Source organism: Eleutherodactylus coqui, chromosome 7, assembly GCF_035609145.1.
Source record: "Eleutherodactylus coqui strain aEleCoq1 chromosome 7, aEleCoq1.hap1, whole genome shotgun sequence".
NCBI classification, from domain to species: Eukaryota; Metazoa; Chordata; class Amphibia; order Anura; family Eleutherodactylidae; genus Eleutherodactylus; species Eleutherodactylus coqui.
Genome location: NC_089843.1, coordinates 54,634,187 through 54,651,192, shown reverse-complemented (window position 1 = coordinate 54,651,192; position 17,006 = coordinate 54,634,187). Strand labels below are relative to the sequence as shown.

Here is a 17,006-nt window from a genome sequence, read left to right as displayed (position 1 = left end):
ATAAGTATACAGCCAGCAGGATGAGCTGTGATCTCCTCTATTATAACTGTGTGACAGGAACTGTGTGACCATCACCAGTACTGTGATTGGAGTGCTTGTGTCCCACCCCCCTCTAAGCAGTTTCTCTGGTAGGGTCCATGTAACGGTATCACACATACTAAGAAACTAACTAGAAACTGGATACATAAACCCAAGTAGATCTGAGCTGGTCAGAATTGAGATCACATGACCATCTTAGGAGTGATGCGGATTCTTGCAATACTTCTGCAGTGCTCACAGTGGAAGTATCGCAGGACGGACGGCTTCCATTGACTTCACAAAATAGAACGTGCTGCGATTCTCCCCCACGAGCGGAAAATCGCAGTTGATTTCCGCTCGGAGAGAGAATCGTATAACACAGCATGTCTATGGACGGGCATTGCTGTGGAATTCATTGCGGGTGTCTGACCGCAAACTCCGCAGCGATAATCCATCCATGGGCATTTGGCCCAAACAGTAAGTCCTTGTTCAGCTTGCATGAAAAAATTGACAACATTCCCCTTGTCAGCACAATGACTCCACCCAATCATCACTTGCAGTATCAGGCTGCATTCACACGAACGTATATCGGCTCGCTTTTCACGCCGAGCCGATATACGTTGTCCTCATCTGCAGGGGGGGGGGAGGATTGAAGAGCCAGGAGCAGGAACTGAGCTCCTGCCCCCTCTCTGCCTCCTCTCCACCTCCTCTTCGCCCCCTGCACTATTTGCAATGAAAGGAGATGGGATGGGGGCGGGGCTAAGTTACGAGAATTAGCCCCGCCCCATCCCGCCTCTCCCCATTGCAAATAGTGCAGAGGGGCGGAGAGGAGGCAGAGAGGGGGCGGGAGCTCAGTTCCTTCTCCTGGCTCTTCCATCCCCCCCCCCCCCCTGCAGATGAGAACGACGTATATCGGCTTGGCGTGAAAACTGAGCCGATATACGTTCGTGTGAATGCAGCCTCAGGCTGTAGGGACTCGCCCTATTGACAAGGGGATGGTAACACTTATTTGTCAATTAAGCCTGGACTACACTGAGACTTTATGGAATACAAATACTTACTAAAACAGAAATGTCAATAGCGGTGACAGCTCTTCCATAAACTCATGGACTCAGGCGAGGTCTTCTCTGATTGTAGATTTTCTCTTTCCCTTTCTTCTCCCAGACCTTCTGGCCCAGACCTTCATCACAACTTCTCCTGATGACTGCAGCGTTTACATCTTTGGTCTAGTGTTAATCCCATATTCTACCTCTAATTTTAGATCCCAGACCAAATCCTTAATTTCAGACCACTTCCAAGCTCATATACTTACCCTCCTTGGCTCTGGTTTCTCTTCTGTCCAGTGTTTGGACCTGAAGAGCTGGAGAGTGGGAACAATAAGCCTTAGTGGTCATTATTGATTGGATTATTCATTGATAATATGACCGCATGGGGGCACATTAAGACGTGGGCGCCTTGAGTAGATGTGTGCCAAAAGATGCCTTCCAATGTCTACATAGAGGCACCTGTAAGCTTTTCGCAGCATTGGACGCAGCTGAAATGCCTCCTCCTCCCTTTTGTTCCCAGCTGCCATAGGAGTCTCTGGGAGCCGCTGCCGTAAATGGGGCAAAAGTTCCTCAGATGGTCGCATATATCGGTCGGCTGTAAAAACGTTGCCACTTTTGTGAATTAGGTCTTATTTATGTAGGTCTACATAAATTTGTGAAACCTTCAGCAACTGGGAAAGTTGATGTTAACCTCTGTGAATGCTGTGTTGGTGGTCATGTTGGTTGTCCTCCACCTTTTCCACTTAAAGGGGTTGTCCCGCGGCAGCAAGTGGGTCTATACACTTCTGTATGGCCATATTAATGCACTTTGTAATGTACATCGTGCATTAATTATGAGCCATACAGAAGTTATAAGAAGTTTTTCACTTACCTGTTCCGTTGCTAGCGTCCTCGTTTCCATGGAGCCCGTCTAATTTTCGGCGTCTAATGGCCAAATTAGACGCGCTTGCGCAGTCCGGGTCTTCTTATCTTCTCAATGGGGCTCCGTGTAGCTCCGCCCCGTCACGTGCCGATTCCAGCCAATCAGGAGGCTGGAATCGGCAATGGACCGCACAGAAGACCTGCGGTCCACCGAGGGAGAAGATCCCGGCGGCCATCTTCAGCAGGTAAGTAAGAAGTCACCGGAGCGCGGGGATTCAGGTAAGCGCTGTGCGGTGTTCTTTTTTAACCCCTGCATCGGGGTTGTCTCGCGCCGAACGGGGGGGGGGGTTGAAAAAAAAAACAACCCGTTTCGGCGCGGGACAACCCCTTTAAGGGTCTGTTTACAAGTAGCGGAAAATTCCACAGCAAATTCCACATCCAAATCCGAAACCATTGGTGCCGATTTTGACTCGAAACCGGCGGCGTATTTGCAGCAGATTTCAGAAGAAACGGCGCTCTCCTCACTGCCGCAGACTATAGAGAGCATAGTGCCGCTGGTCAGGTGATACCACTTTCACATCACCTGACCAGCGGCGCTGCACTTACTGATGGGGATGGGGAGCGCTGAATTTGGAGTTGGGGAGAGCTTCTTCTGACATCAGCTGCTGGTACAGATATGCAACATATTTCAGCCTGCACAAAAGTGCTCCTTCCACCTAGTAGTACTGCATGCTGCCTGTCCCAAATCTTGGCCACTTCCGCATCACCTGACCTTGGCCGTGTTCAGTAGCAGTTTTTGGGTGACCCATGGGACTATGAGCACTTTTGTGCAGGCTAAAATCCACTGCGTATCCAACGGTGTGGATTTTGACACAGTTTTCGATGTGAAAATGCTGCAGGTTTTTACACAGAATTTTACGCTGCTTTGCAAAATTCACAGCATTTCCACCACGTGCGAACGTGTCATTAAGAGGTTTTCCGGGTCTATAATACTGATGCTCTATCCTAAAGTCATCGATAGCAGATCGGTGGGATCCGACACCTGGCACTGACACCAATCAACTGTTTGCAGGGGCCGCTGTATGCTGGCACAGCTCTGTACACTGCACAGTGGCCGAGAGTAGTACTGCAAGATCAAACGGAAGAGAGCTGCAGTACCACCCCGGGCCACCACATGGAGTTGTGCTACTTCTGGCAATCTTCTCACCAATCTGATATTGATAACCTATACCAAGGATAGGACATTAATATTATAGTCCTGGAAAAACCCTAGCCTTTTTGGGGAAAATGTGCTTTTGGGTTTTTTTTACAGCATTTTTTCCTGTTGGTTTTTTCCATCAAAACCTGCCAGGTAGGATGTTAGCTGTAGGTCAACAAGGAAATCTAAAACACACCACAAACAGTGGCTTAAATGGTGTTTTCCTCACTTTTGATGTGCATTTTGCATACTTTGGTGTTTTTCTTGCTCTAGGTATGGTTGTTACAATGTATGGCCACCGTCTTACCCGCCCCGGTGGTTGTGGCACGCACTCACTTCCACTCCCTTGCTGACGTAGATCCCTGGCGTCTGCACTGGCGGTGACAGCTGCCCAAACGACATGCGCATCCGGCTGAGATCTTAAAAGGCCAGTTTGCCCAATTACAGTTTGCTCCTCCAATTACAATGTATGCCTGGCTATATCGGGCATCCTCCCCCATGTGGAGGGTGCATAAGTATTGGGGTCCTTCTGGTCTGCTCAATGGGCTCTGACTCCATGGTTTCCTGACCATGTTCCTGTCTCCGCTCCTGACCCCAGCTTGTGCCATCAAGTACGCTCTTGTCTGTTGCATGCTCTTAAAGGGGTTGTGTGAGAAAAACAAATCATTTTAAGTGTCGGCCAGGAGATAGAATAAGGCCCAATGTCCACGGGTGGATTTGATTTGTGGAATCCGCACGGGTCACCCGTGCTGAAGATCCGCAATTCAAGGTGCCCATAGGGAAGCATCGGCATCCGCAACTGAATTTAAGCATGCGGATTTGATTTGCGGACCGTTTAAAGCGGAAAACAAGTTGCAGCATGCTTCATTTCAGTGCGGATTTAGTGCGGACTGGCTTGATAGAAGTCAATGGGTGCGGACGATCCGCAGTTCATCCGCAAATACAATTGCGCATGCAGTGCGGATTTGAAGGTTAAAATCAATTAGGGAGGTGGGGAAAAGCCTGGGAGGTGGGGTCGTGGATTTTTTTCTGCGCAGATGATCCGTTGTGCACCCGCTGCAGAAAACCGCATGCAGAATCCCATCTGCCCGTGGACATGAGGCCAACTTTCGCCGCGAATAGCTGCCCCAAGTCAGGTGACCGGTCTGGCCAATAAGAAGGCACAGCATCACCTTCTGAACTCCTGGCATTAGTGCTCACATCCTGAGTGCCATGATGCTAGGAGTTCAATGCGACTTCTGATTGGCGGAAGGAGGAAGGAGCCGGTCAGCTGTGTCACAGAGGACTGAAGACAGGTGAGTATGTGCTGCTTTTTTATTTTATCACCTGCCCGGCCCTTAAATTTATTATTGTTTTTCTCACACAACCCTTTTAAGTACCGGGACCACCTCCTGCGTAACAGTGTGGGGCCCCGCAACAAAGCCCGACTGCTGCAGTAAAAGGGTGAAGACCGGGGTACCTCGGGTCTTGTCTTAGGATTTGACCCAAAGCCAAACCAGTCTGTGGCACATCAGATCCACGTCCTCCGATGCTGACAAGGGCGGTTTTATTTCCAGGCACTTTCCCACGGATTTCTTTATAGAAAACAAACATTGGGACGTGCGTACTATTTCTGGTGTACAAAAGTTGCAATTTTTGCACACGTGCCAAAACTACCACTTTTTGGGGGTTTATGCAAGCCACCTCCACCTTTTTAAAAGTAGGCGCAGCCTGGAGTTAGGCCGTGCTGCGCCGGGGAAGAACACATCTTGAATGCAATAAACGAATTGGCCATTTCAATGGCTGAGAGCGACGGCGCGTGTTTTTATTGTAAATACACATATGCTATGTCTAATGCGCAAAAATGCCGCCCCAATACGCATGTGCTTGATTAATCCACCCTAAGTGGCACGCAGCGCGTCGGGTTTCCGGTAATATATAGCAGAAACCTGCTGCAGCTCCGTAGGCGGCTCACCTTCAGTCCGGCGCCTCGTAACACATTGACGGCGCATAGTTTACTTAGACGTGCTTCTCAAAAACGCCTCGCATCAGTTCGCTGAAATTGCGATCACCAGGCACGTGTTTCACGTATGGGAGAATTGCAAGTGTTTCCCATTGATTTCTATGGGAAATGTCGTACGGCGTGCGCTGCCTTCTAAGGTCCCATTGAAAACAAAGGGTAAGGCGTTCCGAGAAACGTCCAAAGATAGAACATGCTGCACTGGAAAAAAAATGAAGTTCATATTCGTGCGTCTCGCAGCGAGATTCTCGCCCGTGCGAATGCAGGCTGACCCAGACTGGTTGGACATGCACCATCCTATTACAACCTGCGTCTTTCTCATATTGTAAGCGAGGACCTTCAGATATCCGCCGCTGTGTCTGATACCGCGTGCAGCGCTTCCCTCCACATCTTTGTGAAAGGAAAGCCTTTCTTATGTCCGGCCTCCCACAGGGCTTACTTCATAAGAAGAATTGAACTGAAGCGCCAAGATCAGAGGGTCAGCTGCATATAATGGTCAGGTGGGGGAAGGGACCACACAACTGAATACCAGGACCCCCTCGCACATGCTGGCACCAGTTGGACCAAAAATATTTTATATTCCCCTTCCAATAGTTGAGATTTACATAACTTCCCATTAAAAGTCATTAAATATACATGAAAAAAATCTTCTGCTTGATTTTTTTTTAACATTTTCTGAATGTGAGACGTAATAATGGGATTCTACAAGCTGAGAAGGGGACGTGGAAAGTGGGTTAATAAACCCCCCGGGCCCCCAGGATGAGACTCTACATACATAACAGGAAAGGAGCCCAAACTACATTAATATTGGGATACGTAGAAAAATGGTTAGTAAGGCTGCACGCACGCAAGCCAGAGCGCTGTGCATCGCGAGACGCACCAAAATTGTGAAGATATGAATTTTCTTTTGAATGGACTTGAGCGTTTTTTCATGAAAAATGCCCGACATCCACGGATAAAACGCACGTATCAGGCGCGTGAAGGTAGTCTACGAGTATATTCACACGGGCGCTTGTGAACTCGGTCTGTAAAAATCAGTTAGATTTTTGCTTGCACTTTTCGTGCGCTTTTCTGATTTTTCTGTATGATTTCCATCTTTTCGGCACATATTTTTCACGTATGTATAAAAAATACTTCCCAGGTCTCTTTTTTTTAACTTATGATTACATATGTTGAAAGCTGATAGTACTTCCATCATGCAAGTATAATCATTTTCTTAATCGCACTTGGATGCGCACTTTTCGTAAGACAATCACTCCAAATTAAGGCGTGCTGCGATTACGTCGAATGGATGTCTTCTACTTCCGTGTGATGTTGGACCAGAATAATCGTCTTTGTGAATATACACTAAAACGGCAGTAAGGGCTCCTTTACACGGGAAATGCACAATCGCGCATGACTTTATGCAACATATCTGCGTTATGAACAAGTGGCTTTTGCGTGCGTACTTGACTGTACTTTTAGCACTCACAGCGCATGGGGTTTTGCGCATGGGACACAACCACACCCCATTTTAAATTGCGCACTTCCCCCTTAGACTGCTACAGGGACCTTTGGTTTGCAAATACACACAAAAGTAGAGCATGCTGCGTTTTTAATCGTGCTCACAAAAAAAGGGAATGAGAACGAACCTATTGAAATCAATGGGTTTTATTCTCTTGAGTCTTGCTCACGCATATACGGCCGTGTGAAGGAGCCCCAAATTGCGGTTTGTGGATCATATGAAAAGAAGGTTTTCCAAAACTGATGGTCTATCCTCAGGATAGGAAAGCAATAGCTGATTGGCAGGGGCCTGCCGCTGTGTCACTGTAGGATGCAGGATGCAGACAGCTCCATACATTGTGTAGTGGCCTGGCGTGGTATTGCAGGCACAGCTCCCATTAAGGTGAATATGAACTGTGTGCATGAGCCCAACGGGGTATTACAGGCAATCTGTCTACTTCCCGCTCTGTACACTGTGACAGCGGTCCGGAGATCCTGAGCAGCAGATCCCCGCCGATAAGCTGATGACGACCTATCCTGAGGATCAGCAATTTTATTTTTTTGAGCTGGGAAAACCCCTTTAACAATGTAATAACCACGTGCCTTAAAAAAACAACCAACAACTCTCATGACGTGTCTGTTTTATATCATACTTGCATTTTCATGAACAATTCTGAAACCTCTTTTTCTGAAACTGTACTGTGTGCCATCCCTCTGTTGTTCCTCTTGGGAATCAAAGAATAAGTTGGCAACTGGTTGTTACCATTCGCCTTGTTAACGGAATGTGTCTTTACACAGTCTAAGAGGTGTGTCTTTACACTGTCTATGAGGTGTGTCTTTACACTGTTAGCACTGGTTGTACTGTAGGGACACACCCCTTTTGATAAAGGGAATGACAACACTCAGTAGTCAATTTATACTCAGATTTCCAGGAAGAATAACAGAGGGATGGCTCAGTGCAGAGCTGGAAGAACTTAGATGCTCTAGAATTGTTATTTCATAGAAAATGTATGAATGAAAATAAGGGATTTCAAGAGGGTTGATTTAATGCCTTAATGAGCGATGATGTAGCCACACATCATAGATCACACGGGAAGTATGGAACAGACTGTAGAGCTATTAAACCGCTAAGGGCCCATTAAGACCCAACGATTCTCGCTCAAAATTCGCTCAAAGCCGTCTTTTGAGCAAGAATCATTGGGTAATGACATTGTGCAGTTTTTGTGCACGAGTCATTCCTCGCTCAATTCTAGTTTTCTTGAATTGAGCAATGAACTCTTATCAGCGGTGCAGGCTGTTATTACAGTCGGCAGCACTGATTAGATTCTTACAGCCCGTGTCCTGCTGGTAGTTCACAGTGGGACGCGAGCTGTAAGCACGGAGAACAATAGAGCTGTTTGCTTATGCAGAACAGCTGTATTATTCACCGAGTGACAGCGGTGTCCCACTGCGCCTGCATATAGCTCTTAAGTAGCTACTATAGACTATGCAAAGATGATTGGTCAAAACTGTCGCTCAAACTGTGGTTTTGAGCGATCATCTATCAGTGTAAATGGGGTCTAACACTCAGCTGCAACAGCCAGAGATAACAATACTGATGTGAGTGCACATTGAGACATGGAAGTGTGTGTCAGGTGACTCCCGGGCACGGCGCTGCATGGATGAGAAGGGACTCATGCCCACTGTACAGAGGGGTGTCTATGGGTGGGACAGCAACAGGAGAGCTCACAAAGGTGGCAGAATTCAAAATAATGGTATATTAGTAATCCTCCTAATATTTAGATAAATATATTTATAAGGCCGCTCTCACACTGCTGTGAAAATCACACAAAGTTTATGTGTTGCAAATATAAACTCCATTCTTTTGAATAGGGTCATACGCATGAGCGACTCCTTTCCCCATTGCGTAGAGATATGTAGGTCCGCAGCACTCAAAATATGGCAAAAACTCCCGCAAGGGAGGAACCACGTTCAGTATAAAAAAATGCAACAGCCACGAACAGGTTGTGAACTGTCAACCTCCGTATGATCAAATATAAACGAGTGTGGCAGCATAAACTGCTGCGAATAGTTGTTAATTGCAAAAAATCAATACTTTATTATTCCATCGAGCAAGTATCAGGCAACGTTTTGGCCAATAATTGGCCTTTATCAAGCCACTTCTCCTGCGTAATCATGCAGGGAGTCCATGCTGGAACTTTCCCTATTGCAGCACAAGAAAAAAATTGTAGCACACCCTACGTTTTCAATGGGACAGGAAAACACATTGCACGGCCTGCGGTGTGCACACAAGTGCGAAGACAGGTTTTCCATGGAAAACAATAAGAAACGCTTGCTGATCCTCCGATCCTAATCTCACCGAAGTGATGGGAGGCGGTTTTTAGAGAAAAACACTACGCATCTGCTGGTACATCGCACACATGCTATATCTAGTCGAGTTTCATGGTCCGATATCACGCTAGGAAGCCTCAGAATGTGGAGAACCCTTTCCAATCCCCTGTCTGACGTCTAAAGACATTATGATTTAAGGCTGTACAGCTCCGATGTTGGAAGACGTCCGTCAGGGTTCTCTTACTGTATATTGCCAGCCTCTCTGCTGTTGGAGCCTATCCAACGTGTCACCTCATGCAGTACTGGCTTTAGCCAGCATATAGCGCCGTTGTATAACGGCAGAAAAAGAGTAAGCCCCCTAGGAAAACCAGGATACAAATTGGATTGGAAAGGGTTAAGGCACTATGACATACGTTAGGTTGATTGCATTAATTTACCCCAGGAGCCCGCTGGTGGCTGATAGCTGAGCTCCCACTGTAACAGTTTGGATCAATGAGACCTCTGATCCCGGTTGTTTAAAGGGACTCTCAGGACTATATTTATCAATGACACGTCCTCAGGATAGGTCATCAGTAGTTGATTGGGCGAGGGCTGCCCCTCAGGGCTCTGGCGGTTCAGCTGTTTGAGCACTAGCTGTCACTGACAAAGCACAGTGCACACAGTGGAAGCAGACCGCCCCCCATCCATGTAGTGGCCAGCGCTGGTAATTCAATTAAAATCATGGATAGCTGTGCCTGCAATTACCAGCGCTGGCCACTACATGTTACAGCACTCTGCATCAGCTCCATATCCTGTGCGTTTTGCCGAATAGCTGATCGTTTGGGTCGTGATCAACTATCGATGACCTATCCTGTGGACAGGTTATCAGTTAAAAAAAAAACTTTAACCCCTTATGTGCCCTAATCCATAGCGACAGCGTCATTGCGGAAATATTTTGCATGTGTGAAAGGTCCCTTTGGGTCAAAAAACGTCATTGAAAACTGCACGTGTGATTCCAGCCTTGTAGCCACAGTGCTTTGTACATGGACTAGACTGAGGGCTCAGTCATACGTGGGTTTTGATCACGAAATGTGCAGAGTATTTATGCAACCGAAAATTGTATATTTCGTTCTGTTTTTTTTGCGCATATAAATACGCAGCAAATTTACGTGCGGAAAACCCGCCACAGAAGATCCAATTGTTTAGATGTCAAATACGCTGTGAATATGCATGTTTTTCCTCATATGCATGTAGGTTTATTGACTTCATTGGCCTTTTTTGGCGTGCACTACGCACCAAAGTAGGACATGCCGCATATTTTTTCACGCGACCGGAATTACACATATATAAATGAACTGATTTACATAAATGGGTTCTATTCAGTTCGGAGGCCTTTTTTACTGATTGTGTTGGTAGCAATGCCCTGACAGGGTGACACATGTACTACTACACCCAGGCTCCCACTGACACCAGGTCTCCACCTAACTAAAGTGATCCTGGATACTACAGTATGTAACTGTTTGTCCACATAGGTAATGTGCGCCCTCTAGTGGGGCATTCCTGCATTGGGAGTCGGATCATGCACTGGTTGTATTCCGCTCCCTCCACAGTACTCCGTGAGGCTTCTGGCTCTGCGCACATCACGTTTTGTAAAATCCCCCGAGGTATTCGCTGAAAGTAAATCCCTGTGTTCACCACTGTATGACATAGAGTTAGAAAAAAGTGGTGATAGTAGGAATGGGGGCAGTACTGCCTTAAAGGGGCGCTCCAGACAGACTCACATATAAAATCTCATGTACATCATCACAAGAAGTCATTCTGTAATGGGGTCACTGGACCCGGTCTAGCTGCTCTCTTTAATTTACTATGTCATGTGATCCTCGGCCTGAAAAATATCTCCGCTTCCTCTGACATCTTGTCCGCGTTTGCTACATCCGCTTCGTCCATAGTCTCCAACATCCTGTGAGCAGTGCATGATGGGAGGACAGGAGCAGAAGCACTGCGCTGTATCGGTCAGTTCAGACTGCCGGTAGGCTCTGTCCGTCGGCTCCAGCAGCTTTCTCTGGCACTGTCAGTGAGAGGGAGGTTGGTGCTGGTAAGTTGTAGGACCAGGGAGCTGGGGGCGGAGCTACTACACTGGTTGGGAGATAAGCTCTATGTGTGCTGGGAGTTGTAGGTAACAGTCTGTTGTGTTTACTGCAGAAGTGATACATGTAAACACATCGGCAGATCGGCGGCTGCACGGGATGAAGAGGGTCCAGAGCGGCAGATGAAATGTACAGATTGCTGCTACCGAGCCCCAAGATTAAACTCCTTTAACCTCTTAGTGATCAGCCCATAGTGTTTTTACGTCCTGGCCTGCTGGGCTTTAAGCCCCAAGGCCATAAGAGCATGCTTCCTCTGGGGGTTAAAGCCCTGCAGGCTGAGGACGTGACAGCTCCATGCTATCAGTTTCTAGAGGTAGTCGACTACCTGGATCTGTCATAGGGGCGCCGCAGGAAGCCCACTTCCTGGTCACGCAATTGCCAGTATCCACCGGATACCGGTGATCACATTAAAGTGAATGAAAAGTTTTAAAAAGTTGAAGATTTAGCTCCCCTCACTGATTGGATCCATAAGGGGTGCTAAGAGTACTCGCCCCCGTCCTCTGCGATGTCCCGCAGTGTTCTCATCCTCCAGAACCTGACGTCCACGTCTGCACGTGCCCGCAAGACGTCATTACGTTATGCAAATGAGAAGAAGGCCTGGAGGCCCAGGAAATTTAAAAACTCCCCGCTCCCAGCTAGTATGAGTAGCCGAGAGCAGGGAGATGTCACCGGGACAGCCATCATGTAAAAGTTTTAAAAAAAAGTGTAAAAAAAAAAAGTTTTGTTTCATCTCCCCTGGATCATATCGATGATGGGAGATGAAATTACATATCTAAGGCCTCAAAATTTATCCATGGACCTTACCCCAAAATGGTGGACACATGCGCAAAAGACATGGATTGCCAGGGTAATTTAAAATCTCCCTGCTCCTGGCTACTAAACATAGCCAAGAGCCTGAAGATTTCACGTGGGGGCCGCGGTACGCAGTCCCTGGTCACTTGATCACTGCTATCCAATGGATAGCGACTAGAGATGGGCGAGTATACTAGTGCCTTAGCCGAGTATCTCCCCACTCGTCTCTAAAGATTCGAGGGCCGACGCCGGTGACAGGTGAGTTGTGGGGGGGGGGGGGGGGGGGGGGAGAGAGGGAGCGAGAGATCTCCCCTCCGTTCCTCCCTGCTCTCCCCGCTCTCCCCCGCCGGCCCCCGAATCTTTAGAGGCGAGCGGGGAGATACTCGGCTAAGGCACTACTCGCTCGAGTAGTTAGCCTTAGCGAGTATACTCACTCATCTCTAATAGCGACGATCACATAAAAGTAAAAAAAAGTTTCACCTTCCATCATGGTATGCCTCTGGTGATGTCCCCGACTGAATCCTTTTCCACGGATCTTTACCCAGCTTTGGCGCATGAGCCTGTTACCAAAATGGAGGACGCATATCTGTGTATTTTTACCACCTAAGGCTGCTTGTCCATGGGCGTTTTTGGATTGCGTTCCCCGCGGCCGCAGGAAACGCAATGCACGCTTTCTCTGCGGTCAGCCTCTCTGTCAGATAGTCTGACCGCGGAGATCCGTCTGCCGGCTCTTGCTCCCAGACAGCGGCTCCCGCGGCGGAGATCTGCAACGCCTGTGGATAGGCAGCCTTAATGAAGTACAATATGTGGCGAAAAAACAAAGTCAGGATCACTTGGATATGCAAAACCTTTACGGAGTTCTTCTATGTTAAGTATAATGAAAAAACGATCTGGTACGGTGTTAGCCAGTAGAGCAAAATGTGATTGTTCCCAGCGAGAGAAACCAAGTAATCTTGTAGATATGATACCTTTTAATGGCGAACAAAAATACATGATGTAATAATAGCGAGCTTCCGAACCGACGCAGGGTTCTTCTTCCGGCTTAAATGGATTGGATCTGAAGAGGCATGCATATTTATACACACTTATAACATACATACTTATGACAAGGCACAGATATGGATGTGATTGGTTTGCACTTAAAAGGAATTCTGCAACAGCAAACAAACTTTTTTTGTCTAGGCACTGATAGCGGAGTGAAAGTTTTATGGTCCCTAAATTACAGTTGGAGAGGGGGGGCAGAGTCCTTTGGGAATTAGATGTTCCTCCTTGCATCTGGTTAAGTCCCCCCCCCCCCCCCTCCAACATTAATTTAGGGACCATAAAACTTTCACTCCGCTATCAGTGCCTAGATAAAAAAAAGTTTGTTTGTAAGCCAATGCATCAGAGGGGCAGCTTATATCTTCATTCTGTTGCTCGGTGGGGGTCCCGGAGCTCAGACTCCCACAATGAAATCTATATGGCCTATCCTAATGAAACCATCCGTGCATGTGTACGGTACCAGAACAGGATGTGATCTGTTGCCTCCTTTAAGGCCGCCTGCACACGGGCGGAAATCCCGCGATATTTCCGCCACTGAAAGTCTGCATAGGAGTGCATTACAATACACACTCCTATGCAGACGGCCGCGGTTTGGCCGCACGAAATCTCACGCGGCAAACAAACCGCGGCATGTCCTATTTTTGTGTGGGGCTCGCAGAGCCTCGCACAGATACGTCACTCACCCGGCCCCGGCTCCGGTCTGCGCATACGCCGGCTGCCCAGCAGCCGGCACATGAAAGAGACGGGGCCGTCGGGCGCGGGTGAGTACGCGCTCGTCACTGCAGGCTCTCGGGTCGGGTCCTGCGGCGAGAATTCTCGCCGCCGGATCTGACCCGCTCGTCTGCAGGCGGCCTAACTCTAGGGGTTTGCAGCTTTGATAGCTGTCAGGTTTTAAAATCTGTCTGAGCCCGGGCCCACGTGGCCGTAAGCGCAGACAGCTGCAGGACTCCCACAGCGGTTTACAGTTGTGAACCCGCCCAGTACCGTGCGTATGGCGGCGAAATTATACTGCGCATGACCACATACTCACAAAGGTGGTCATGTGCAGTACACCTGGTTTATATTTCCTGTGCCATCGCTTAGCGGTGACCTGTATACCCGCAGCCCACGTGACCACAGAGAACAATGGGCTCTGTGTCGTGTGTATCTACGGTAAAATAGAACATGCTGTGTTTTATTTTCCATTTGCGGATTACGCAACTCTGACCCGCTAATATGATTGGAACTGCGTAAGGCAATGCAATAGATTGCTGCTTATCACACAGGCGGAAAGAGCCTGCGGAATCTGCAATTCTAATTACCTTCAGCTCCCCCACCCAGCTTGGCCCAGCATTGGTATTCAGTAGTTACGACGGGCCGCGCATCTCAGTCCTCTTGTGACGACAAATCCTGTATAGTTGTGAATGCGCATCACTCCGTGGACACATGTTCAGCTCTCATTGCGATCTGTACTTCTGTGCTTCCCTTCAGTGACCCCAGAAGCAGGAACTGCCATCTATATTATGCGCCAAAATGACTGGCATCCCAGCAGTATTCAACGCTTCCAAAGAGACCTGCCCAGAGTTTTCACGCATCGTCATTTTGGTGCCACAGTGAAGCCGGACAAGCAGGACTACCGCGTGCCGCCAAACTGAACGGAAGCGAACCGAAAGCTTTCCATTTGTTTCCTCTTTTTTGCATTGAAATCAATGGGGAGGATTTAGTTCCTCTTCTCGCCTCCATAAACGGAATGAGGTGCGCTAAACGGACAAATATAGCGCAGCCAGGGCCTGAAAACCGCGACACTGGAAAATGCCATCCCGTGCCACGGTCGGGTCATGTCTGTGAGGCCTCATTGGTTTCAATTGGAGCGTTATACCGCCATTAATGCGGCATTGGAAACGCCGCGTTAATCGCAGTACAAAGTGCCCGTGAGAGCGGCCGCAGAACTTACGCTTGCCAATATTCCTGCTTCCAACGCGTCAAATTCAGTTACTTAGGCCGGGCTCAAGCGACCGGACTTTAATTGCAGATACAGCGAACGGGCGGACTTTCCGCGGTTAGGCGCGGGCATTGAGAGGCATGCATTTTCAGATTTTCCTCCACGCTCGTGGATATGAATTACGTATTCCGTGAGCGAAAGAAAAATCGCAGAAATACAAAAAAAACTGCACACGACCAACGGCGAGCCGCGCAATCATCCGTAATACAGCTATGGCCGGTACGCAGGGTCACCGGCTGGAAACCGACCCACTCGTGTGAGTCCAGCCTGATTACTAATATGTCCCACGCCCGACTGGCACCATTATAATGAGCTAATCCGCAGTAATGTAATGGCGGATCACTGCATGGCCTTATTCACACGGGCGAGTGTGATTTTGGTCAGGGCGCCCTCACACAGGCGTTGCTGGAAGTGCTGCGATTTAAAATTGGGGATTTGCACAAAAATTTACAACTATTCGGCTTTTGCGCTGGCCTCCCAATTTTTGTAAAAAGTGGGCAGGGCTTGTAAGAAGGGGGCGGGGCTCCAGCTTGACAGATTTATGTATAATTTACAACAGAAACCGGCGTAAATTATACTAGAAATGTACGCCAAGTCGGACCCGGCATACGTTTGTATGGAGATGCGCGGCAGTGCTGCGCCTAATCCGTGAGAGGCGGACCCTACAGCGGGGGAAGTTATATTCAGACGGTGTTAAAAATGCCATTATCAGCAAATTTCCGCCTATATTGTTTTCTAAACTCAGACAGAACTTGGGCGTTAACCCTTTGCAATCCAATTTTGGATTCAGGGTTTCCTAGGGGGCGTTCTCTTTCTGCCATTATACGATGGCGCCATCTGCTGGCTAGAGCCAGTACTCTGGTATGTAACATGCTGGAGACGCCCCCGACAACAGAGCGGCCAGTAATCTACAGTAAGAATACCCTGCCGGACGTCTTCTGACATTGGAGCTGTACAGCCTTCAATCAGAATGTCTTCAGACGTCAGACAGGGAATTGGAAAGGGTTAAGATCGTCCGTCTGAATACGTTTTACATCTGGCGTGTGTTTGCCAAGTATTTCATGCCCCATATTGATCATTTTGACACAATTAGCGCCATTTCCACTGACAAGTTTATTACGCCGGTGATAAATCTCCCCCATATAAAACATAGAGACCCTGATTAAATCATTTTATTAAATAGTATCAATGTATTCTGCTGTGGAAACGAAATCCAAAGACACATCCCATGGAAACCCCGGCGGAGACTGTTGTGTAATGGGGAGAGTGACTCATGTGGAGAACACGACCCTTCCCTCATGTACCAATCATCTGCAATGTCACCGCGCTCCTCTCTGCCCATAAGCAAGATGGCCGCTCACGCTTTTCTACCAGCCTTTGCCACATTCGACCTTTTTGTCAGTAAGTCAACTGATCACGTGATCCTACACCTCAGTACTTGACCAGTAATCCAAAATGGCCGCTGTAGCGCAAGGCGAGTCTGTCACGTGTTATTACGTTGTGACGCGGCACCGCCTCTCGGCCGGCAGATGACTCTGCGCAGGCGCAGTAAGGAGCCCGAGGCGGAGATAGTTCTGGCAGCGGGACATGGGGCAGCGCTCAGCCAGGACTCTTCCCCGGCACTGATCTGTAATTCTGTCATCGTCCGCCCGTCCTGACAACATGGCCGCCCTGCTGGTGAGAGGCTGCCTGCCGAGGGGTTCCTGGGGGGCCCGTACCCCGCATGCGTGGAGCCGGGGAGACAGCAGCAGAGGTGAGGAGGAGGCCGGGATGTGTAGCTGTTGTGGCGGAAGGCAAGAGCGTCTCCTGCTCTGGAGGACCCGGCACATCTGGCTGTTACAGTGATGTAATGCTCAGTTTCTCCTGTGGTGGCGCTGTGTAGTACCACAACCCTTACTGTTGGATTCCCTCAGTCACTCGGGATCTAGTAGGGTTGGTTACCACTGGGGGGCGCTATTCACAGCCTAAATGTCATCCGCTGGGGGTCATTGTCCGTAGTTTACGGGAGGGTTGGCCATGACTGCTGCACTACCTCTTTCCGTCTGGTATGACAGAAGTGTGAGCACAGCCTTATAGGAAGCGATAGCGCCCCCTTTTGGTTTTCTGCTGATACTTGTACTTGCCTCGCTCT

The 17,006-nt window shown here is 48.5% G+C and overlaps 1 protein-coding gene across 2 annotated transcripts in view; it reads left to right on the top strand.

The window, feature by feature from the left end:
• Nucleotides 1–16,413: 16,413 nt before the first annotated feature.
• The window catches only part of LETM1 (leucine zipper and EF-hand containing transmembrane protein 1), a 42,667-nt gene continuing 42,074 nt past the window's right edge, over nucleotides 16,414–17,006 (top strand). For both annotated transcript variants that reach the window (XM_066573026.1, XM_066573025.1), the window contains exon 1: nucleotides 16,414–16,628. In XM_066573026.1, the coding sequence (XP_066429123.1) occupies nucleotides 16,538–16,628 (91 nt within the window). In that variant the 5' untranslated portion in view covers nucleotides 16,414–16,537. The remainder of the gene's footprint in view (nucleotides 16,629–17,006) is intronic.